The sequence below is a fragment of the Malania oleifera genome, chromosome 12 (assembly GCF_029873635.1).
Source record: "Malania oleifera isolate guangnan ecotype guangnan chromosome 12, ASM2987363v1, whole genome shotgun sequence".
In the NCBI taxonomy this organism is placed as follows: domain Eukaryota; kingdom Viridiplantae; phylum Streptophyta; class Magnoliopsida; order Santalales; family Ximeniaceae; genus Malania; species Malania oleifera.
Window position 1 is genome coordinate 6,946,154 of NC_080428.1, and position 24,149 is coordinate 6,970,302.

Genomic DNA, 24,149 nt, shown 5'->3' on the forward strand with positions numbered 1-24,149 from the left:
TTATTGTTGTAATTTATATTTCATTTTATTTTGGGTCTGTAATATTAATTATGGTTTGTAATAATTAATACATTGCATGCATGATAGAACAGATAAGCTCAAGATCATAGATTGACCTTAGGGATCACCCTTCGGTCGATTGATGCCGAATTTTTGGGATTAAGTAAAAAACCTTAAAAAAGACCGTAGGTCCTTGCACAAGCACTTAGGAAAGTCCTAATTATCATATATGCTATCAGGGGAAATCAATTTTTTTAATCAAGACTTAAGTGTACACTTTTAGTGTGTTCAGTCGAACGGACCCAAACCTGCATAGACTATTCGGTCGACCGAACCTCCCAGGGTCAACAGGTTGACTATTCGATCGACTATTTTTAAAATGAACTTGAATAGTCTGGTCGACCGAATTGGCACGTGGCTAATTCCCAACGCCCTGGTCGGCCGAACTTTTAGTTGTAAAATGACCTGATCGATTGAACCTCTAAATTTGGTCTACCGAACATATCCTGGTCGACCAAACCTCGGAGGGTCCAAAATCACAAGAATGTGGTTGACCATATGTTGCAGTTCAAAAGCCCTTTGGTCGACCGAATTTACAAATACGGCCGACCGAACTTAAAATGTGGTCAACTGAAAACTCTCAGGTCGCCAATTTTTACTGAGGTAAAACTGAGGTTATTTTTAATTAACCATACTTAAACTTTTCAAAAAATATTGAATGAGTGCCGAACAGTTATATTTTTTGGAGTGTATAAATACTCTCTCATTTGGTTTGATTAGGAATTGATTAGCAAACATCATTAGCAAACTATCCTTTGAAATTTCTTAAGTCCTATTTTCACATTCAAGCTTACATACTCCACCCATTCTCATTCATTTGCAAAAACTACTTTGGTGAAAGTACTTTGAGATAATCTACACTGCCATTACAAGCTTACACTCTCATTTGTGTTGATTGATTTTGTGATTTTATTGAGAGTAAGCCAAAAGTTTTCCTCCGTGATTTAATCCATAAATCTATTTCGTGGGGAAACTTTCATAAGCTTGTGAGTCTTTGCATTCTTGTTGCAAGACTCATGAGCTTGTCCTTTGTTGCGAAGAAAATATTTTTGACAAGCTGATTTTCTAAATATCTCGTGAGCTTATCTTTGAAAAATATTTACGAGATTCTTGCTTGGGTATTTCAGATCTTTGATAGTGAGCATTGTGATTGATATTGTTATTTTGAATCAAAGATCCCTACACATACACTCTCACACTCTGACTACTATACTTGCATTATTTTTAAGAGTGGACATTAAACTACATTGAGCTTATCATATCCTATCATATTGTAGTGTATTGATTATACTGGTACAAATATGCTTGTTGGAGAAGCATTCATTTTGTACACACTTTGTATTTTGAATTGATTGTATTCCAAGAGTGGCTTGAGGGGGCATTAATCTAGCCTGGAAGGATTGGTTGTAAAGGTTGAGGTCAGTTCTGCTTTAATTTGACTTGATTGTATTTGGTCCTGCTCCACCCATTAAGTGAATCGTAGTGGAATCCTTATACTTGTGGGCCAAGGCGGGGACGTAGGCAGTATTGGCCGAACCCCGATAACTTATTTTGTGTCGGCTCTCTATTTAATTTCCGCACTTTCAATTCCGTACATGTACGTTGTACTTGAACTGCTGTGAATGTTTAATTGCTTTAAATATTTGCATACATATTTGCTTGGAGCATTGAGTCTATTTTAGAAAGACTCTAGGCTGTGTAATACTGTTACTGGATTAGTTGAACCTAGGGGAGACATTTTTTAAATCTCTAATTCACCCCGCTCCTCTCTTGGGATTGCACTAAAACAACATGCAAGCTCTTGGCTCGAGTCATGCTTTTTTTGTACTGCTACTAATTCATGAGCTAGGCAACTTGGGAATTTCTCTTTGATTTTCTTTTCAAAAACCTCCTTTCCATTTATATGATATTCTTCTCCAAAGTAGTGGTGCTAGTCATCATGAAATGCATGACATTGATTTGTGAAGGGGTATGTAAAAAAGTGGATGAGATCTCTCACTAGAGCTCCCAAGTGATGACTGTCATATGAGCTAGTTGGAAGAGTAATAGTTTGTCTTATAAAGATTGCTTTGAGATGAGCAATGCTCCCCAGTTTAATATTTTTTGGCAAGGAGATCAAGCATTATTGTGGGTCTAGGTTTAGTCCTCTCGATTTGTGAGTGAATTTCTACCCTCTTCTAGAGGGATTATCTAGAAAGCGAGCCATTTTGAATACATTCAGACAAAAAGCTGACATAGATATTATGGTTCAAATTTTATATTTTTTTTATAATTTCATTCATGTCTTAGATCTGGAAATTCAACAGTTTTCCATACCATAAAGAGTTACTAGGCCTTAAAGGTAGGATTGTTGGTGAAACTCATATCAGCAGTAGAAAATTTGGAAGCCATGAAAAAGTAGTGGAAGCATTCCTAGCTTGATTTTTAGTTGGGAGTGTTGAATAGAACAGCATGAAGTAAAAAACATAGTGCAAAAGAGAAAGCCAAGTAAAAAACATGGGCTATCCGAGTATGAAAAGAACAATAATTATAGAGATATTAAAACCCATATTAAAGGGCCAAGTAAAAAACATGGGCTATCCGAGTATGAAAAGAACAATAATTATAGAGATATTAAAACCCATATTAAAGGGCCAAGTAAAAAACATGGGCTATCCGAGTATGAAAAGAACAATAATTATAGAGATATTAAAACCCATATTAAAGGGCCAAGTAAAAAACATGGGCTATCCGAGTATGAAAAGAACAATAATTATAGAGATATTAAAACCCATATTAAAGGGCCTACGTATCACTGAACTTCGAAACCATAACTTTAAAACTTTGCTGCAAAGCCATGCTTGTGCTGTGCCACTAAACACTGCAATCACCGTTGTGGCCCATGGTGGCAGCAAAATGCATCGACGAGTGCATTTGAAGTTCTCAAACGCACCTCTTACTCATCACACTGATCATGACATGTTATCCATATTTCGAATCCGTTGCCAATGAAGTTCTTCCTTCACTTTCACAATCAATCAAACCCCACAAAAAAAATAATAATAATATAAAATAAAAAAGGACAAAATTTCCAGATGATAGAAACTGTTTACAGCGAATGCATCCTTTTATAAATAGATTGATGAAAAAATATATTCACGCACACGCCCAAAAGCAAAGCTCCTTGCTTCCTACTTCTCCAAGATGAAGCTTCAAGTCATTGAGCTTCTCCTCCCTAGGAAGAATGAGCAGCGCAACAGGACTACTAATAACAAGGCACTCCTGCTGGTGACCTTACTTCTCCTTACCACAATCCTCCTACATCTCTCGACCAATTTGCGTTTGCCAATGCAATCCCAGAACATTGGCATCACCAGTTAAAGAAGCACAGAAACAGAGTACAAGTGTTATATATTTAGCGGAAATGGGTTCCTGTTGGTCCTTACTACACAAATGCAAGTTGCTTGAGATCATGGACCAGCAGAACTGCTTGAAGTTTGGGAGGCCCAATACTGAATTCCTGAAATGGAAGTGGCAGCCCAACGAAAGTGAGCTGCCTCTTTTATGCTGTTGGGTTCTTGGAGCTTGTTGCCTTCGTTGGACTCTCTCGGAAGGAATCAAATGCAGTCATTGTTGTGCCTGTTAGCCACTGTAGGATCTAAAAATCTTCAATCAATTGAAACTTATTTTCCTTCACGCAACCCAGAAAATGGGACTAACTCCACATTTTTAAGGTAGTCCATGCAGTGGATATTTCTCTGAAGCATACAGCTGATACAAATTTCAAGCGCCGGTTGTACACATTATAACTTTACCTTAGCAACATTCTGGTCACCACCCTTGGTTAAATCCGCTGATTCAGGTCCCAATGGCCATTCCCTCAACAGCCTCATGAGCCTACATTTGGACAAGGTCGATTAGGCATGGGCAGCTCAAGTCGGGAAATTTGACTATGTGATCATCTCAGCTGGCCAATGGTTCTTTCGGCCACTGATGTTCTATGAAAACAACCAGCTTGTTGGGTGCCACATTTGCCATAACAAGAACGTAGCAAACCTAACAAAGTATTTCAGGTATAGGATGCCTCTTCAAACTGCCTTGAGACACCTTCTGAACCTGGAAAACTAACGCAGAGAGGGGGGGGGGGGGGGGGGGGGGGGAGTTCACTGGCACATTTTGAGAATGGAGAATGGAACAAAGGTGGGAGTTGTACTAGAACAAAGCCATTTGTAGAATGGGAAATGAAGTTGGAGGGGTATAATCTAGAGTTCCATTCGACTCAAGTGGAGGAACTAAGGACAGCAGCGAGGGAAGGAAGGAAAACGGGCATGGAATTTAGGATGCTTGATGTTACAAAAGCTATGTTACTCAGGCCAGATGGTCACCCAAACCATTATGGGCACTGGCCACATTAAAATATGACAATAGCTGATTGTGTGTCCACTGGTGTCTGCCTGGCCCCATTGATACAAGGAATGAAATTTTGCTTCAGATGCTGAAGATAGTAGGTGAGAAACCAATTGATGGAGTGCATCATATAAAGGCTGGATGAATCTCAGTTGCGCATCTGATAGTTATCAATATGATTGATTCTATTTATTCATTATGTAACTAGAGGAATTTAGACGTATATAGCAGAGAATCAAATAAGTGCATATATTCTTATTCACTTTGTAAATGTTGCTTATCTACCTGTTTATTTCAGAATTCTGCTTTCAGAATGCAAAACCAATGCCAATTCCATTGTCTCTCAGAAATATTTGAACTAACAGACGATTAAAAAGGCCCTGGTGGAATCTCCATAGCAACTAATAATGAAATAGAGGATGGCAAGAATCATGTAAGATAACTAAAACTGGCGAAACCCCATTAATTTTTATGAATCATGAGAATGCCTTAATAAAACATTTGCCTGTGACAATAATTGATGGAATTATGACAATCCTAACTGAATTTTCTATAATAATGGCACATTGAGCTTCAAACTCTCAAACATGAAAAAAAGATAGAAGATTGAGCTTGCACCATGGAACATACCATCATGATTATCCAATCACCAAAAATCCACATACACAACTTAGGTAGTTATATAATTTTATATCGATTGTCCAAAACATGACAGATGCAGACTCAGATGGGCACTTGCAAGCTTTTTTTTTTCCCCAAAATTCATTACAAATTTTTCGAAGACAAGAAAATATTCAATCAAATACTTCAAGCTCAAAAAAGGATAGTATAAACCAATATGAATACAGCAAGAGGTCAGTGCAATTTTTTTTGGGATTCTTAATTAATTAAACTTCAGGTCATATTACCTAATTAGTCAACTGTTGTTTATTTGAGAGTTCGACAGCATACAGATCAAACTGCTTCACAGAATGCAGTAACAGGAGCAAGGGTTTGACAATACCATCAGACATCAAATCCCAACTTCCATACCCTGCATTCCTAATGAAGAAATTAACAAAAAGAAGCTTGATACTGTATGAAAAAATTCAGCAGCATGTTCAACTCCTAAAAGAAAGTTAGAAAAGAGAAGATTATATTACATCCACATCAGAATGTATCATACTATACATAACCAAGAATGCTTCAAGTTCAACATGGAAACAGTATCTTGATAAAATTTCAAAGTAAAAAGCATCGGGTAATCTTCAGAACAAAATCTTGATGAAGACCAAAATGTGCAGGGCTAATATGTAAAGAACAAAAGTCGACCTGAGTAGCATTAGCTTCTTCTGGTTCTCAGTTCTGCCCGCATGGTAATAAGAGGGCTTCTGATGAGGGTCTACAATGTAATCTGAAGAAGCAGATCCTTTCATGGAGCCATTTCTTCCGAACCGATTCCTGGCAGCACTTGCCTCCATATTCCTGGTTTCAAACCTTCTCCACAGCCCATTTAATCTTTCTAGCTCCTTCTCTTCCGCATGAACTTCACTAACCAAAGCCTCTGCTTGTGTCTATAAACACGGATGAAATGACAGTTACTTTACTATCAAGAGAGGAGATTGGAAACACTAGTTTACGATGAAAAATGAAATTATTACAAAGTCATATTACTGAAGTGAGAGAAAATTATTCACTCTAAAAAAGTCTTACCTGCTTTGCTGCTAGTTGCTCAATAAGGCTGTGAAGCTGTTTATCCAAAATCCTCTCTCTCTGAGCTACACAAAAATTTCCTTCAGTGAAATATAGTAAACAACATATGCTTAGTGAGCATGTAAAATTTGATATAGTGATTTTTCGGTATTTTATTTTGCAAAACAGAGGAAAGTCATATGATGAAGTTTCCATATAATAATAATTTATGACACAGGAAAAACCAACTATTAACTTTATGAATGGCAAAGATGTAATGAAGCATAAAAGGAATCTGCAAAACATGCCTGTCCCGGGGGGGGGGGGGGGGGGGGGATGGAGTGCCCACTGCCCAGGAAACATGCTGTTGACCCAAACAACATAATGGAAATACCAGTTCTTGACGACATTGAGAAAGATGCAAATAGGAAATGGGAAGCCCACTTCCTTGGAAACATGCCATTTAAGCATGCAACATAACGCTTCCTAGGACAGGTTGCAATGGATCCAACATAGAATGCAAAATAATGCTTCATCCATAGTCCTGTTATCCGATCAGACATTGTGCAAGAGTTTGATCCAATCATCTGATGAGGACCAAATCCATTAATCCATTAAATACCGTTAAACAAACAAATCAAGTTTGGATTTGTATTGATATGCTCCAATAATATTCTGATCAAACACACATATATACAGAGTCAGACACACACACAGAAAATGCATTAAGTAATCAAATATTATGTTTTGAGAAAAATATGCATCCAATCATGATTTTATACAATGATATCCTTATATAGGGCCATAGGCCAACTTTAATTAATAACTATAATATTATATTGAATAATTTTCTTTAATAGTACTTCTAAATTATTGAAAGAATGCAACCATGTATTTTTTCCACTGACATATATTATTCAAATTGCAAAATTCTTTCTTTGGGAAAAAAAATAGCAGCCTATACATTTCTAATTCTACAAGCCAAAAATTGTTTTTGTAAAATATTCCTCCACTTATAAACTGATTACACAACAAAAAAAAAATCAGATATCCCCTAACTATTAATATCTTAGAACTTTAGAGTATTTTTAACATCCAAAAAGGGGTTAAATTAAAACGCAAATTAGTACGTGCAAAGCATGCAAAGTTTAATTCGTATTTTGGGGGAATATCTAAAAATTTTCTTAAGGATGCTTCACGAGATGATTTTACTAATCTCATTTTTTCTGATTAAATTCTTTCATTATTATTTCTTATAAAAAAAAAAAATCCTTCAGACTCCTAATACCCTCCATGCATAGTAATAATTTTGCTCACAAATGTTTCTTTGCCTTTTGTGCTTCTTCATGTTATACAAAAGCTTATTGAATATTTTAAAAATTTATTAAGATCCCTAAATTATAAATCAGTGTAAATAAAATTTCACTAATGTTATTTAACTAATATGAGGGCAGTCCTTGACCCAACAGCATGTTTGTCACATTCAAACCTAAAGGTCAAAGGAAACAGTCTCACCAAGAATGGAGGTAAGACTTCGTACACCTTGTTCTCCCCAAAACCCTGATGGTGTGGGAGCCTTGTGCACTGCTTGTTAAATTGTTTTCATTAATTAACTAACAACTTTTTATACTTTGCAAGACTTAAGATTAAAATATTGACAAGTATAATTTAAGTTATTATTTTTAATTCAAACCCTAGTGGGAAAAATAATTTTCATGCAAAGATTATCTATGGTAGAATATTTTTTTTTTTTGTGTAATTTATTATCATTATGTAATCTGTCCATAAGTGGGCATAACTATTTTCTTTTCAAACATTAAAGTTTGGCATTGGAAGAATCTGCACCTTCCTCAAAGACACTCTGCATTATTTTTTCTTAAAGAAATAGCATACACACACAAGCACACATGTACACCCGAATGCACGTTAGTGTGTTTGTATAACTGATTACATAAATATTTGGATAGATGACCCAGTGTCAATGAGGGTTTGTCCACTACCAGAATACGAAAGAAACCTTAAAAACTAAAACAAGGTAAAGTAATATCTCGCCCCTTATTCTCTCCACTACAGTTCTCTGCAGCATGGTGGTTCAGCCATCTTTGTTTTCTCTCATTCTTCTAAAGCAACCACTTTCAAAACCATCACAGGAGCATCAGCACCTCCAAATTCCAGGGAAAAATTGAAAATTTTCTTGTTAATTTAAATTACTATTCAAGAAAAAATTGTTGATCTATGGACCATCTTGATCACTGTTGACAAATGCCGATGTACCCCGTTAGGGATTAGAAGATCGGGAGCATGTACTCCCAACCTTTTCCATTGAAGGATGGTCACATTGAGAAGATGGAGTGGAATGGGCTGGGTTGTGTGAAGAATGGGGACTGTGAATCCAACGGAAATGGTGTGGACTTGGAATTGGCTGGGCCAGGTATTCTTAATGTTACACTAGATCTGGGCAGCTTTTGGGTAGTCTTATATCAGATAAAACATATAAAAATGGGCCTCCAACTCAGGCTTACAAATCTAACCCCCAGCAGGTCCATTTATATATCAGGCTCAGCAAGTTGAACCTGGTAGCAATCAAGACCAAATCTCAGGTTATTTTTTCAATGGGCAGCATACGATTTCCTCCTCCGAAGCAGATCCATCTTCTGGTTTACAGCTGGAGAAAGGGCAGGCGGCTACCTCCTCTTTACTGGGGAGAGATTTCAGTCCAGCTAAGTTTGAAGGACGTGAGTCAATTAACTAGGTGGTTGATGTGGATGCACCTTCAGTGGGAGCAGAAACGCATGCAGAGGAGAGAACTGCAAATGAGTCTCCAATGCTGGTTGTTGATAAGGGGGCTAATACAAAGGACCTGAAAACTGGTGTTATCAAGACTCAAGGGAAAAATGATAAGTCTTTGGGGCGGTGATCTTTTGGTATAGGAACCAAATTTGATAGGTTTAGGGGCCAAAAGGATTATGCTTGTTGGAAGGCAGTTTAGGTGGGTGTGAAAACGAGGAAAATATTTGTTGAAAAGTGAGGTTATCCTAGTGGAATAGCGCCAAAGTTTTAATGAGAGATAAAACGGAAGTTATGTATTGTGGATGATCCAAATGTTCAGAAGGGTGCAACTAGCGAGAGGGGCAGCAAATGTATGGAGAGAAGAAGAAATTGGTGGATCTCTAGGATAATGATAGTTAAGTCCTTAGTGAGTTTCATTGTCATGGGGGGGTGGGGGGGTTGCTTTTGGATGAAATTCGAGAGCAATGGATATGGTTCTGATTCTTGTAATTTACCCTGTGACTTATTGTGTGTGCCTCCATCTCTAATGGAAGGATTGGAGAGGATCCCTATTTTTGAGGATGATGGAATGGATAATAAGCAACAGTGTCAGGATGGAATTCTGCCTGCCCCTGTGCAAGAGGTTTTTAGGAAAGATTCAGAAGCACAGAAATTGATGGATAAGATGGGTTTAAGACTGTCTGATTTTGAAAGTGCTACAAGAAGCATGAAGGGCGAAAGGGAACTAATTAATTTGAAGTGCTTGGTAAACTAAAGTGGAAGGGTTTAAAGAGCGGTTTTCTTGGATAATTCTCATTAGTTTTGTATTCATTCTTTTCCAAAAAAATTTATTCCTATTTTGATTTTGATTTTTTAATTATTAGAGGACTTCCTGTCTTCGTCTAGGTTGTAATTTCCCCTTTCTCTATCTAATATACCTTCTTTTATAATAATAATAATAATAATAATAATAATATAGAAGAAGAAGAGAACAACAACAACAACCAAATAGGCAGTAGCATAACTCATATCTCCAACTTTTCTTGCTAGTTAGAATAATTCTTAGCCATCCATCAATATAATAATGTTTGAAGGTAAATCTAGTAGTATGCTTTCAATTGACTAGAACTCATGGTCATATATTTCCACAAAATTGTCATAGTTTCTGTCAAATTTCTGATTTCAACTACCCTTAAAATTGAAATAGCAGGTGATTTCCATCTTACAACTTTTCCTCTGAAACTTCCACAAATCATCTGAAAAATTTCAAAATCATGAAATTTCAAAGAAATGTTGGAATTCGTTGAAATTGACTACAAACAAAATTTCTTTGAAATTGAAAAACATTTTTTGTATATGGTTCTGATAAATGATGGAAATTTTGAGGGTCTGATAATTTTCATAACAAGTTTTTTTTTTTTTGCAAAAAAAATGGAAAATTTTCATTAAATAAATCTGTTGATTTAGATAAATTTTTAAGTGCTAAAGAAGTTTAAACAAAAATTTGATAATTTTGGCAAATCTTCAACCATATTTTTAGCAATATCAAACAGAAAATGGCCCTTTTTAAAATTTGTTCTACCCCACGCTACCGCGCCCCCCCCCCCCCCCCTTTTCCCCATTTAACACCTTAATGATATCAAGTTATAACTTCATCATCTACTCGATAATTTGGGCATGCAATTAGTTTCAATCTTGGTTAAAAAAAAATTTAACAGACAACTTATATTGTAAATTATTTGTAATTCTAATTCTAAATTTATGGGTTCATTAAATGATTTGATAATCTTGATCTCACCAACAAAATTGTGCCATAATAATAAACAAATAGATCTAAAACTATAAAATACATTTGCTAGATTACTCCTTTTTTTTTTTTCTAACAAATAAATATATTAATAGAGAAAAAAAAAAAACCTAAAGCCAGAAACAACCAAAAAAAAAATCAACAGGAAAAAATAAAAAAGGTTAATTAAGAAAACCCTTTTTAAATCCTTTCCATCAATTAATTGGACACTGCAAGTTTGCTAGCTCCATTTGTCCCTTTTTCACCATTCTCTTCCCATCATCCAATCAAATTTCTTGTGCTCCAGGAAGTGCATTTTTTTTTTTTATAGAAAAAGATATTTATTAGATAGAATAAGAATGTACAATCAGGAGAAGTGACATCTCCTTCACAAAGTCTGGGAAACCTCAGGGAAAAAAAATTAAAAAAACAAAAAATTGTAGAAATCAGCAAGCCCTAAGACGTCAACAGAAAATGCCAATCCTGCTGAGTATCTGAGAAGCATATCCCCTTGAAATAACCATTACCCACACACCACAGAGAATCCAGAAAATGAATCTTCTCCCACACCAAAAAAAAAAAAATGCTAATTTCTTCCACACCAGGAACTGATAGTTACAAACCCATCTTACCCAATAACTGAGCTCTACATCCTTCTCATTAATCTCATCAACAGGAGAGACAGGTAGGCAAAATACCATCCCCAACCTGCTCATTTTCCCAGTGCTTATTCACCATGCTATTATCCTCAAAAATTCGAATACCCTCTACAAACCATCAAGCAGAGTAACTGACACATGAGAAGATTACCAGCAGCATCTGAAGAATCTGATACATAACCGAATTGTTCCCAAAACTCATCCAATATTATTCCACCATCACATGCAAAATTACTATTGAATTCACTCATTATCAGGCATAGCACCACAATCTTTAGTTTCCTTTCTTTACCTCCCTACTGCCCTTCATTATTGTACTCTGCTTGGAATCATTCAAACCTTCCTCAATACAATAACTACCATCTATATTTCTTTTTTAAAACTTTGCTCACCTCATAAATCTTCTTTTTTAATTGAAAACAGAGGACAGGAATGACAGCTTCAAGCCTCTTGAACTTTGTGTGTAATGCTGAAGTTATAGATTAACTAGAACTCTAGAACAATTATGTTCAAACTATTTTATATAAATAAGTGGTGTTTGCATATGATTTAGTTGATTTATGAATTAAATTTTATATGGACTGAATATCTTCAAGATCTTATAGTTTCTAGATATTGAATTAATTTTAATCAGAATTAAATTTTAAATCTTTCGTGGACTATTTCGATATAGAAAGTTTGACGACCATAACTTTCAATTCCTTTTTGATTCATAAGATTTGAACCCTATATATCCCACCTTAACCTTTTAGCACCTAAGCCAAGCCTCATGGGTGACCATGGTGTTCAATTCTTACCAAAGAGTGATGTTTGAGTGCTATAAAAAAACTTAAAATGACTATTTTCAAATGGTCCTTTCCTGAAATGTGGTGTCATTTTGGGTGAAATTATCAAAACTATCCATAACAGGTCAATTTGGCAATAAATCTAAATTACCTGAAAAGAAATCCTAATGTCCTGGGTTGATGGCATTTTTTCCTGAAAATAGAAGATGTAAGACTCTTATTTCACATTCCCTTTCATCCAAAATCCTAACTTTGTTATATTTAGATTAATGTGAACCTGTGAATTCTTAAAATAAAAAAATAAATGAGATATTCCCAATTTTTAGCCTCTGTACCCTATCGGGCCTAACTCAGTTGGGCCATTGTAGACATGACACCCCCCCCCCCCCCGGCCCGGGAGGGGGGGGGGGTGGAGGTGGGGATTTGGTGTGTCGTGGGAGCACACACAGCCCCAAATATTTAAATTAATACAAATAGAGAAACAACTTGCTCCCTTCATTTCAGGAAATTATGGCTACTATTTACAGAAAGAATGAACCATCCTAATATCAAAATGACCCATAAGATAGACAATGCAAGCTTATACAGAGAATCAATTTCAAATGACAGGGTAGATTTTCTCTCTATCCTTTCCCATCCCTTCTGAGTAATCAATTTATACAGGCAAAGAAAAACAACTGGAGCTGTACGCAAGTCTCCAGGAAACTGCTGCCTCAGTCTTTGTCTTCCTTTTTTCTTCTTTTCTTCTCTTCTTCTCTTGTTTTCTTCTCTCATCCATCTCTAAGTTTACAACATGGTATCAGATCATTAATCAGTTCTAAATCTGATTTATCACAGATGTTTCTTTATATACTCTGTTTTCCGTTTTTTCTCTTATCTTCCCCTATTTAATTCTCAAATCTGATTTTATGGCTGGTTTGAGAGTCACTTAAGGACCCTTTTTCATTGTGGTTTGTCTGTGCAGCGTCCTTGATAGGATGCTGTCTGTTTGTGGTGGTTTGCTGAAGTGAAGCATACTGCATGTGCTGTTCTGCTGTTCTGGCTCGTATTGGCATGATGAAGCTGTTTTAATTTTAGGTGTTCATGATTGCCTGTTTGCTCCCAATATTGTTTCAGTTGATGGTGGTTTCAATCGGTGTTCACTTTGCACTTTCTTCTAGTTGCTGCCAGCAGCAATTCCTGTAGCTGCTGTGCTAACATATAGTTTATTAAGTGCCCATTGTGCTTGTATGTGGTGCCTGGTTCTCCATTGTTGCTGCATGATTCATTCATGATACAGGTGTGTGCTGATTGTAGTGTATAGAGGTTGGTTTTGATGGCCTCTACAGATAAAACTTCGGCTGATACTCTCAACGTACAGATCACAGCCATCAAATTGGTTGGATCCTCTGACTACCGATTGTGGTCTCAGGCGGTGTGCATGCATTTTATCGCAAAAGGGAAGTCCAAGTATTTGTTGCATTCTCCTCCATCTCTAGACTCCAAAGATAATGAAGATTGGATGAAAGAGAATGATATATTGCTTGTGTGGTTGTGGAATAGAATGGAACCACGAATTGCTGCGAACTTGATGTTTAATAGAACAGCCAAGGCTGCATGGGATGTTATCTTCATGAAAGCTTCTCTCAAGATAAAAATCAAACTCATATTTTTTACTAGTATGAGAATTTTTTCATATGTGACCAAGAAGATAGGTCCATTAGTGAGTATTATAGCACTTTGAAGGGTATCTGGGTGGAACTAAACATCAATCAACCAGTTAGTTCTGATATTGAGATGATTAAGAGGCAAAGGGCAGAACTTTTGGCTGCCAAGTTTTTGTCAAGGTTGAATCTTGAGCTTCAACCCATTGATCCAATTCTAGCCAATGAATCCATACCATCAATGAATTAAGCATACACTAGAATCCAATGGATTACTAAAGATGCCTCTCAATTTTCTCCTCAAGCTTCTTCTCGTGTGACAGTTCAGCAATGTTTAGCAATACCTCCAACCATAATAAGGGAAATGTAGGAGGATCAAGATGAGCTTTGGAAGGCAAAGGTAGTGTATCTAGGCAAGGAGCCCGTTGTGGCAATTCTCACATTTGCACACATTGCAGCAAGCAAAATCATTTTATTGATTGTTCTTGGGATCTCCACAAAAATCAACTTGAGCCAATAAGTCTGTTGTTGAGGGTGACTCCATCATTGAAAGTTCAAGTGCACCTAGCCACTTCACTAAGAAGTTGAGTACATCACCTGCTGTGTCTCGACAAGAGAATAACAATCTTGTCTGCATGGTTCAACAATTCCAAACTCATTCTTCTACATCTAATGCTACCGTGGCCCATTCAACTACAAGGGCTTCTTGCCTCTTCATCCTCTTCACCTTGGGTTATTGATTTTGGTGCCTCCTCCCATATGACAAGTAGTCCTTATTTATTCCAGTCCTTGAAACCCACTACTTTACACTCTTTAAGGTTACTCTTGCTGATGTTTCAGTGACTCTGGTTTCTGGTTGTAGCAATATTCTCTCCTTTCCTACTATGCCTCTTTCTTTTATCTTGTATTTGCCTAAACTTCCTGTGAACCTATTATCAATTAGTCAACTAACAAAATCTCATGATTGTTTTATGACCTTATTTCCTTCTCATTGTGTTATTTAGGATCTGCAGACATTGAAGATGATTGGTGGAGGGCTTGAGAAGGACGTCTTGTAATATTTTAATGGTGGTGGTGGTCAATCCAGTTCTTGTCATATCGCTTCTTTAATTTCTACTCATGGTGTTTCTCTTGATTAGTGGCATGCTCATTTGGGTCATCCATCCCTTCAAAAACTACAAGTTTTTCCCATGTTCAAGTTTGTTTCTCATTTAGAGCATATTGCACATCAGTTGGGAAAGTATGTTAGTACATTTTTTTTGTCTAATATTGAGTCTTGTAGTAAATCATTGTTTTCTCTTATTCGTTTAAATATTTGGGGTCCATGTAGATCAAGAATTTCATTGGTCATCAATATTTTTGTGTCGTTTGCAGATGATTTTTCGCGTATGACCTAGATTTTTTTGTTAAAAGATAAGTCTCAACTTTTGAATGTATTTACTCAATTCTACCAAAAAATAAAAACTCAGTTTGGCATCCTTGTTCAACCTTTTCGATCCAATAATGCACTTGAATTTGTTCAAAATGAGCTTCAATCGTTTTGATTGGCCAAAGGGATTATTCATCAAGCATCATGTATACATACCCCTTGGAAAAATGGAGTGCCTAAAAGAAAAAAAAATAGACATTTGCTCAACATAGCATGGTCTCTCCTCCTTCATATGCATGTTCCTAAAACTTTTTGGATTGATGCTCTTCTTATAGCTTGTTTTTTGCTCAGTACGATGCCCTCCAATGTTCTAAAGGGACAAATACCCTTCTCTGCCGTGTATCCTAAATCATCAATGTCCTTTGTTGTGTGTCTTCAGTTGCACATGTTTCTTTCAAGTTCTACATATTGGACAAGACAGGTTCTCTCCACATGTTATTAAATGTGTCTTGTCAAGTAATTAAGAACTTGGAAAGGTTATAGATGTTATGATCCCCACAGTAGCAAGAAATATGTTAGCGCAAATGTAATCCTTTTTGAAGGGATGTCATATTTCTCTAATGCAGAGTCCTCCTTGGATGAATCTATTTTGAGTCCATTACTGATTTTTTTCCCCTCCATGTGCTGATCCTCTAGTTCCTTCCATTATGCCTCTCCAAAAATCTTCTAACCCTTTTCCAAATCCATTAGATACAGAAAAAGATAAACAATTGAGGGTTTATGAATGAAGAAAAGCAGGCATAGACAACACAATCATCGTGCACCCACCTCTTTCGCCCATCACTATTTCGACTTCAAGTTCTGGAGTTCCATCCTAGTGTGACTTGGATTTGCCTATTGCTCACTAGAATGGTACTCAAACATGTACATAGTCCTTAGTTACTCATCCTATTGCTCATTATGTTTCAATTCTTAACCTTCCTAGTCCTACGTATTATTTTTCCTTGTCTATTTACCTTGTTTTTATTCCTTCCTCACATGTTGAAGCGCTTGCCAACCTTGGGTGGACACACGCAATGGATGTAGAAATGGATGTTTTTGACCACTCAAGGGACATGGGACTTGGTGGCTCTGCCTCCTTATAAGGAGTTGGTTAGGTGGCGTTGGGTCTACATTGTTAAACGTCTTTCTGACGGCTCTATTGGAGCTCGATTGGTTGCCAAAGGGTACACCCAAACATATGGTATTGATTATTTTAAGACCTTCTCTCCTGTAGGCCGACTAAATTCCATTTGTACGTTGATCTTGTTGGCAGTTAATTTTGATTGGTCCTTATACTAGTTGGATGTGAAGAATGCCTCTTTCTTTTTCTTTTTCTTTTTTTAATGGAGATTTGTAGGAAGAGGTATACATGGAGCAACCTACTTAGCATGTTGCTCAGGTGGAGGATGGTAAAGTATGTAGATTGCATAAGGCCATTTATGGTCTTAAGTAGTCTCCTCAAGCCTGGTTTAACAAATTTAGTGTGGTATCTCCACATTTGACTTCATCCAGTGCTATTTTGATCATTCAGTCTTTCTCTGCAAAACATAGGCAAGTGTGGAACTTCTAGTTGTTTATGTTGATGATATCATCACATTGACAGTGACCAGAGCAAAATTGCAGATGTTAAGCAGTGGTTTCAAGCTAGATACTGTACATTTGTGGGAGGTAATCCTGTTATTTGGCATAGTAAGAAACAAACCAAGATCTAGTGCTAAAGTAGAATACTGAGCTATGGCTCATACTGCAAGTGAGCTTATGTGGCCAAGATCTCTTACGTCCGAGATGCAGTTTTCCTTAACGAAGCCAATAAAATATGTTTTGTGATAATCCCACTACCATTCATATTGCTCACAATCCAGTATTCCATGATAGGACGAAGCACATTGAAGTTGATTGTCATTTTGTGAGGGATTTTGTATTGAAGAAGGTCATGAGGACTCGTTTTGTGAAATCTGCAGATCAGTTAGCCGATGTTTTCACAAAGCCTTTATTTAACAATGTGGGGTTGCGTAATATTTATACACCTCCAGCTTGAGAGGGGGTGTTAGAAGAGAATATGTTATTTCAGAAATTAGGTTGTGTGAGTGGGGGGGGGGGGGGGTGTAATTTTTGTCCTTAAGACTTTTATTGTTATCAATATATAAGAGAGCAGACCTGGAGCTGCACATAAGTCTCCAGGAAACTGCCGCCTCAGGCTTTCTCGTTCTTTCTTCTTCTTTTCCACTTCTTCTCTTCTTTTCTTCTCTCCATCTCTAACTTTCAACAATACACAATCTGAAGCTTAAATAAAATCAATCCTAAATGACCATTTACAGGCACCAATCAGCCATGCAAAACCAAAACAACTCTGGAGAGGGTAAGGGTGACCAGGAAAGATGCAGAAGGTTGTTTGCTATAACCATAAAGCATGATTAAGAAAATGGATGTTGCCATCCTCAGCGCGGAAAAGGTTACTAGATTCACATATCTTTCCAAAATTAGATATCCCAGACTGCACATTGACTGGAGTCCAGGTAACTCATTTGAGAGATGAAATATTATAGCATTTTTTACTTGTTCCACTTCCAACTATCAATTAATAAAAATTATTTCAACTCTATCTGAAAATATAGATTATGCTTGATGGAAGAGAATATAATAAAAGAAATTAATCGCAAAACAAAGTAGAAAGCTTATTTTATTGTCTATCAACATTAAATTGAAATTTTAAAAGGCTATAATCACCTATAATTTCAGATAGATTGTCAATGTAAGATACCTGGGGAAGGTTGTTTCAAGGCATTATCTTGAACCTGTGCCCATTTCTCCTCTAAATCTTGGACCATTGCTTCCATTGAAGCCTGAAGACATTGAGTCATATTTCAGTAAAATTAAAATTAAAGAGGAAAGCAAAAAAAAAAAAAATGAAAGATAGAAAGAATGAGAAAATATTTTTTTTGAACAAAGATGCAGTGAACCAGTTCTTTCTTCTTGCTAGCCAAAATCTCTAATATGTCCAGTTCCAAAGGTTCTGTATCTGTGTGAAGTTCAGCAGATGTTTCAGATTCAGCCATCAAATCACTAGATGCTCCCAATCGTTTTGTGTCCCTTGCAGCTTGTGCACTTTCCAGCTCAGCCCTCAAGTTTTTCTCAGTCATGTCCACTTCCTTCAAGGCACCAAAAACTCACAGCAATGATTATCAGTGTCAATTACAGGCAACAACATTCACGTGTATGAATTCATTTTAACGATAATGTATAAAAATATGCATTAGTATGTATGTGTGTGTGTGTGTACTTAATATATGTATATATGTGAAGTAATGTATATGTATGAAATATAATATATGCATATGTGTGCATTTAAGTATGTAAATTAGTATATAAGCATTAATGTATGTATATAAGTGTGTATCTAAGTATTTGTATAAATATGTGTGTAAATGTGTACATATTAGTGTTTAAGTATTTATCTACAATATTTACAACAAAAACAACAACAAGCCTTAAGTCCCACTAGGTGGGGTTGGCTACATGAATCCTTTTCCGCCAATTCATTCAATCAAGATCATTTTCCTCTATTAGATTAAGGGCTATTAAATCCTTCCTCACTATACCTCATTTCAAGTTATTTTAGGCCCACCTCTCAGACACATTAACTAACTCACTTCTCCTTATAGGTGCTCTACTAGGTCTGCGTTTTAAATGCCCAAATCATCTAAGCCGCCCCTCCCTTATCTTGGTTTCAACTGGTGCTATGCCTAAATTATTACGTATATGTTCATTTCTTACTTTATTTTTTAATGTTAAACCACTCATCCACCATAACATTCGCATCTCAGCAGCTTTTATTTTTTGTACATATTGTTTCTTAGTTGCCCAACATTCTGGACCATAAAGAATAGCTGACCTTATAGCCATCTTATAAACTTCCCTTTTAATTTTAAGGGTATTCTACAATCACACAATACACTGGATGCACTCTGCCATTTTACCCAGCCTGTTTTAATTCTATGTACTACATCTTCTTCAATATCCCCTTCAGCTTGCATAATATATCCAAGATATCTAAATCTATTAGTGCTATTAATCTTTTGATTATCAAGTTTAATCTTCTCTCTATTGCTACTCCTTACACTACTGAAATTACATTTCATATATTTATCTACAATATTTCATGCAAGTAAATAAAATGTCTGCAATAGATAATGCTAGTTATGTTTATTCACAACCAAGCTTCAAGGTCAATCAAGCATCCTTGTGCATTTTAGAATCCAGCTGTTACTTATAAAGCAAAATTTTTGGGCCATCTCATCAAACTTGGTTATTCAAACCATTGATAGACTTAAACTTCAGCCCCAAAGGCTCTCATCAATTTTACAATACCAAGTGGCCCACTCTAAGAAACCAAACAATTGAACAAAAAAAAGTGCAACGGCAGAAAAGACATTAAAGATGATTTATATTCATAGATATTTGGTAGTTTGGCTTCCATTACATTACCATTATTTCAAAGAATGAAAGAAGATGGGAATGAAATAATTGTTGTATAGGGCATGGTAGTTTAGACAAAAAAGGGGGGGGGGGGGGAGAATTCTAAGGAAAACAACCAAGCAAAGTTGGTTTTATTTATTTGATAGAAAAAGAATATCATTAACAGAAAAGAGATAGAATTACAAAAAGTAGAGCGTAAGAAATCCGCTTAAAGATACCAAATAAATAGTTACAATAAACTCTCACCCCACTACTCCCCCCCCCCCCCCCCCCAAAAAAAAAAAAATTCCCATTGGAGATGAGTCAACAACATTCCCTGAAAGAAATGAGTGATGCATGAGATTGTCAACCTTGAGTAACTATAGGCCAATTACTTCGATATCCACAATGGATGCCAATCACTTTTTGCAACAAATTATTATCCTTGATTGAGGGTGGATCCAGGAAATCCCTCCCTAGAGGTGGAAGAAAGAGATGTATTTTTGGGGGGGGGGGGGTGGGTGGGAAGGGAATATAGAGGAGATAATTACAATTAAACCAAAACATCACTAGCTTCAAAAAGCCTCTTTTGATTTCCCTACAAACTTAAGCATCGAAAGGTTTTTTTGAAGCTAGCTTCAATCGCCCTATGTGTTCATCTTTATAGACCCCATACAGAGGCGTATACCCAATCCATGAGGCTGCAGTCTTGACCATTGACATATGTTGCAAAATAGTTGGCCAGCCCCTAAGGCCAATTTTCAAATCAATAGTTTGGCTCCGTTTGTGGAAACCCATAACAACAAAGCCATATCACACCCCTGTGAGGGATAAGAAGGGAAAACAAATCTAGAGGATAGTCGAGAGCATGTTTCCATGTTCTCCTACCCTAACAGCCCTTCTCAACAAGGGGATTGAGGGCCTGCGGCATGTTGTTTTCATTTAGCAACATTTACTGATTGTATTAACTAGCTGACTCATCAAGCAAGTCTTGTAAAATTTGAAACTGTTCGATGAGTAACTAACAAAGCGGGCCCTTCAATCAAGTTAGTTCAACATCAATTATGAGCCTTGCCCTACCATAAAAGCCCGGGTAGTCACTGATTTTGTTGATGAATGAGCCACCCTAGATACTAAAGAAAGGGGAACCCATCATCTTTAGAGGCTCTTTGTAGATAGGGCTTCAATGGCCAGCTTTGGGGCAAGCACGACTCATTGCTCCAAATAAGGGTATTATGAAGCTACCACTGCAGTTTCGAAGAATAAACAAAGAACAAGGTCCTCACCTTTTGGCTTGGCTCGAATGAGGGAGTCAATGATGTAGAGGTGTACAATGATTCCCAACTAGTGCAAACCAACTCCTAGGAGGCTTCAAGGCAAAGGAGACCTTGACGTAGTAATACCTAGCAGCTGCCCTAAAGGAAAAAACCCAATTCCAATTATCTTGAATAAGAAACGTTCCCAAGGAGCCAAGGCAGATGCCCTCTCCAAACTAGCAATCATGGCGACATCCAAAGTCAAAAAGATGGTGGCAATAAAAAGTTGATTGTAGAAAACTATGGAGGACATGGATGCACCAAAAGCTAAGTTCAATGGACCAAATAGTCAATTATCTTGGCTGGGGGGAAGGGAAGGGAGGGGAGTTGTATCATTTGACAAGGTGGAAGCAAGGAAGATTGCTCGCAAGACACCTCGATATACCCTCTAGAGGGAAAATCTGCACCGAACATCATACAACCTTCCTTATTTTGCATTGTTTGACCCTTTAGGAGGCAAAGTATGTCCAAAAATAGGTCCATAGAAGATTTGCAGTTATCAACTTGGCAAAAAAAGGACTTTGGCCCACAAGATCCTTTCCCAGAGGCACTATTGACACAAATTGTAGAGGGTCAAAGAATATATCCACAAAACAAGCCACTATAGGTCCAAGCCACTCATCTAACCCAAATGGAACCCTACGGCCCTTTGCCTAATGTGGAGTTGACTTGCTCAAGCCATTCAAAAAGTCCTAGGCAGAGAAACATCTTGATTGTCACTATAGATTGCTCCACTAAGTGGATCGTGGCAAAGGCCTTAGCCCATATCTTAGAAAAGGCATGTGAATCCTTGATATGGAAGACAATGGTATCTGAAGTTTCAGGATACCACACATAATACTGAAAAATAATGGAAAACAGTTCAAAAGCACTAGTGTCAAGGAATTTTGTGCCAATCTAAGAACATGTACATGGTACACCTCAATGAGTTATCTCAGTCCAATGGCCAAGCCAAGGTGATCAATTGAACCATTCTCCACGCACTGATAACCAAGATAAAAAAAAGGCATCAAGAAATTGGGTAAATGAGCTCTCAACAATAATATGTTCATATACGACCACCACCTAAGCAGTATGAGAACCTAGTCTTTCCTTTAGCACTAAAGCAACGGTCGCGATAGAGAAATTACTATCCCAGCAAGTCTAGTCATACAATCTAGGCAACAACAAGGACTTAAGACCAAATCTAGATCCCTAGAAAGAAGCCAAGGAAGATAACCTCAATCCAAACCACAACATATCAACAGAAAGCAGCTCAATATCACAACAAAAGAGTCCAAGATTGATTGTCTTGGAAAGCAGATATTTTGCTCAAAAGGTCTCAAGCAACTCGTGCTAAAGTGGAAGACATAAAGCTTTAGGCTAATTGGGAAGGGGCTTACATGAATGCTGAGGACATAGAACTAACACTTCCAATGAACTTGAAGGAATAAAAGAACAACAAATGAAGATTGTTAAAATGGTAGGCAAAGGTGAAGACCTAACTATGACGTATATATACGATTGCCAAAAGTTCACTCTTAGTTGGAACAATTTTTTAGCTCTTGATCATATTTAATATTTCCATCCTCCAAAGGGCCATGAGCCCGATATTGGGAGTAAGATTACTAAAGTACTAACAAAAGCCCTAGTCCACAAGGAGCTAAGATCCATCCATTGTAGCAACATCCTTAACATTAGTCTACATGACACTTGCATCTTCAAAGTCCTCTACTGCCTTAGGAGTAGTAGAGTGAGCTTTGGCCTCAACCTTGACTTCTAGAGGAGGTGCCTCATCATCATCCAATAGCTCCACTGTCATAGTGCCCATGCCTTCCAAGAAGCTTAGGGAGGTAATTCTCGAGCATAGAGCCTAAATGACTACCTTCTAGCACAGCTCAAAATCATCAACCCACGCAATCCCACACTCATCATTTAGCTCATTCTAGAAAGCCTTGGAGTCCTTGAATCCATTTGTTTCAGCCTCCTTCGCATTTGATAAAACCTACTCTGCGTTTGCTAGGGCAACCTTTACCTTGGAGACTTCCTCCTTAACATGGACCATAGCAACATCCTTAACATCAATCTACATGACACTTGCATCTTCAAAGTCTCTACTGCCTTGGGAGGAGTAGAGTGAGCTTTGGCCTCGCCCTTGAATTCTAGAGGAGGTGCCTCATTGTCATCCAATAGCTCCACGGTCATAGTGCCCATGCCTTTCAAGAAGCTTAAAGAGATAATTCTCGAGCATAGAGCTTAAATGACTACCTTCTAGCACAGCTCAAAGTCATCAAGCCACGCAATCCCACACTCGTCATTTAGCTCATTCTAGAAAGCCTTGGAGTCATTGAATCCCTTCGTTTCAGCCTCATTCGCATTTGATAAAACCTACTCTGCATTTTCCAGGGCAACCTTTACCTTGGAGACTTCCTCCTTATGGAAGGCATGGACCATAGGAACATCCTTAACATCAATCTACATGACACTAGCATCTTCAAAGTCTCTATTGCCATGGGAGGAGTAGAGTATACTTTGGCCTCGCCCTTGACTGCTAGAGGAGGTGCCTCATTGTCATCCAATAGCTCCACAGTCATAGTGCCCATGCCTGTCAAGAAGCTTAAAGAGATAATACTCAAGCATAGAACCTAAATGACTACCTTCTAGCACAGCCCAAAGCCATCAATCCACGCAATCCCACACTCATTGTCCAGCACATCCTAGAAAGCCTTGGAGTCTTTGAATCCCTTTGCTCCAGCCTCCTTCGCATTTAATAAGACCTACTCTATGTTTGCCAAGGCGCCCTTTACCTTGTAGACTTCCTCCTTAAGGAAGACAAGGCATGCTCCTTCTTTAGCTTTCATATGATCTTGCACTTGGAGACTAGGCCTTCTTGGAGATCTTACTAAGTTGATGATTCTCCAACCTAAAATATCTAACAACTGTGGGCATCTCGGCCTTGCACTTCTTGATGAAATACTGAAAATAAGGCAGAGTAGCAAAACTTGGAAGGACGATTGCACTACAGCTAGGCACTCATAGGAGCCATCACAAACAATGCCCTTTGGAGGGAAGGATGTGAGGTTGTCCAAGGTGTAAGTGAATCCCTTCAAAGTAGTAACAAGAGGAGAATGAGATTCAGACCATTCGTTGTGCATCTAAGGTCCAAGTCTCTTTGCAACCTTCTCTCGCTTAGGAGATCAGAACTTGGTCCACACTTAGGCCCTAAGCT

General features: G+C 37.4%; 2 protein-coding genes across 2 annotated transcripts in view; one reads left to right on the forward strand and one right to left on the reverse strand.

Annotated features, from left to right (window-relative positions):
- Positions 1 to 3,243: 3,243 nt before the first annotated feature.
- On the forward strand, positions 3,244 to 4,591 carry LOC131144995 (protein trichome birefringence-like 20). Its single transcript, XM_058094008.1, is given in 9 exon segments — positions 3,244 to 3,460; positions 3,463 to 3,504; positions 3,507 to 3,603; positions 3,605 to 3,637; positions 3,639 to 3,690; positions 3,774 to 3,841; positions 3,843 to 4,170; positions 4,173 to 4,472; positions 4,475 to 4,591. Coding segments are annotated over 9 exon segments (1,254 nt in total).
- A 973-nt stretch (positions 4,592 to 5,564) lies between these two features.
- The window catches only part of LOC131143804 (uncharacterized), a 34,165-nt gene continuing 15,580 nt past the window's right edge, over positions 5,565 to 24,149 (reverse strand). The window contains exons 3-6 of the mRNA XM_058092173.1: positions 18,131 to 18,319; positions 17,932 to 18,013; positions 6,139 to 6,203; positions 5,565 to 5,999 (exon numbers count right to left, since the gene is read on the reverse strand). Of these exons, the coding sequence (XP_057948156.1) occupies positions 5,694 to 5,999; positions 6,139 to 6,203; positions 17,932 to 18,013; positions 18,131 to 18,319 (642 nt within the window). The 3' untranslated portion in view covers positions 5,565 to 5,693. The remainder of the gene's footprint in view (positions 6,000 to 6,138; positions 6,204 to 17,931; positions 18,014 to 18,130; positions 18,320 to 24,149) is intronic.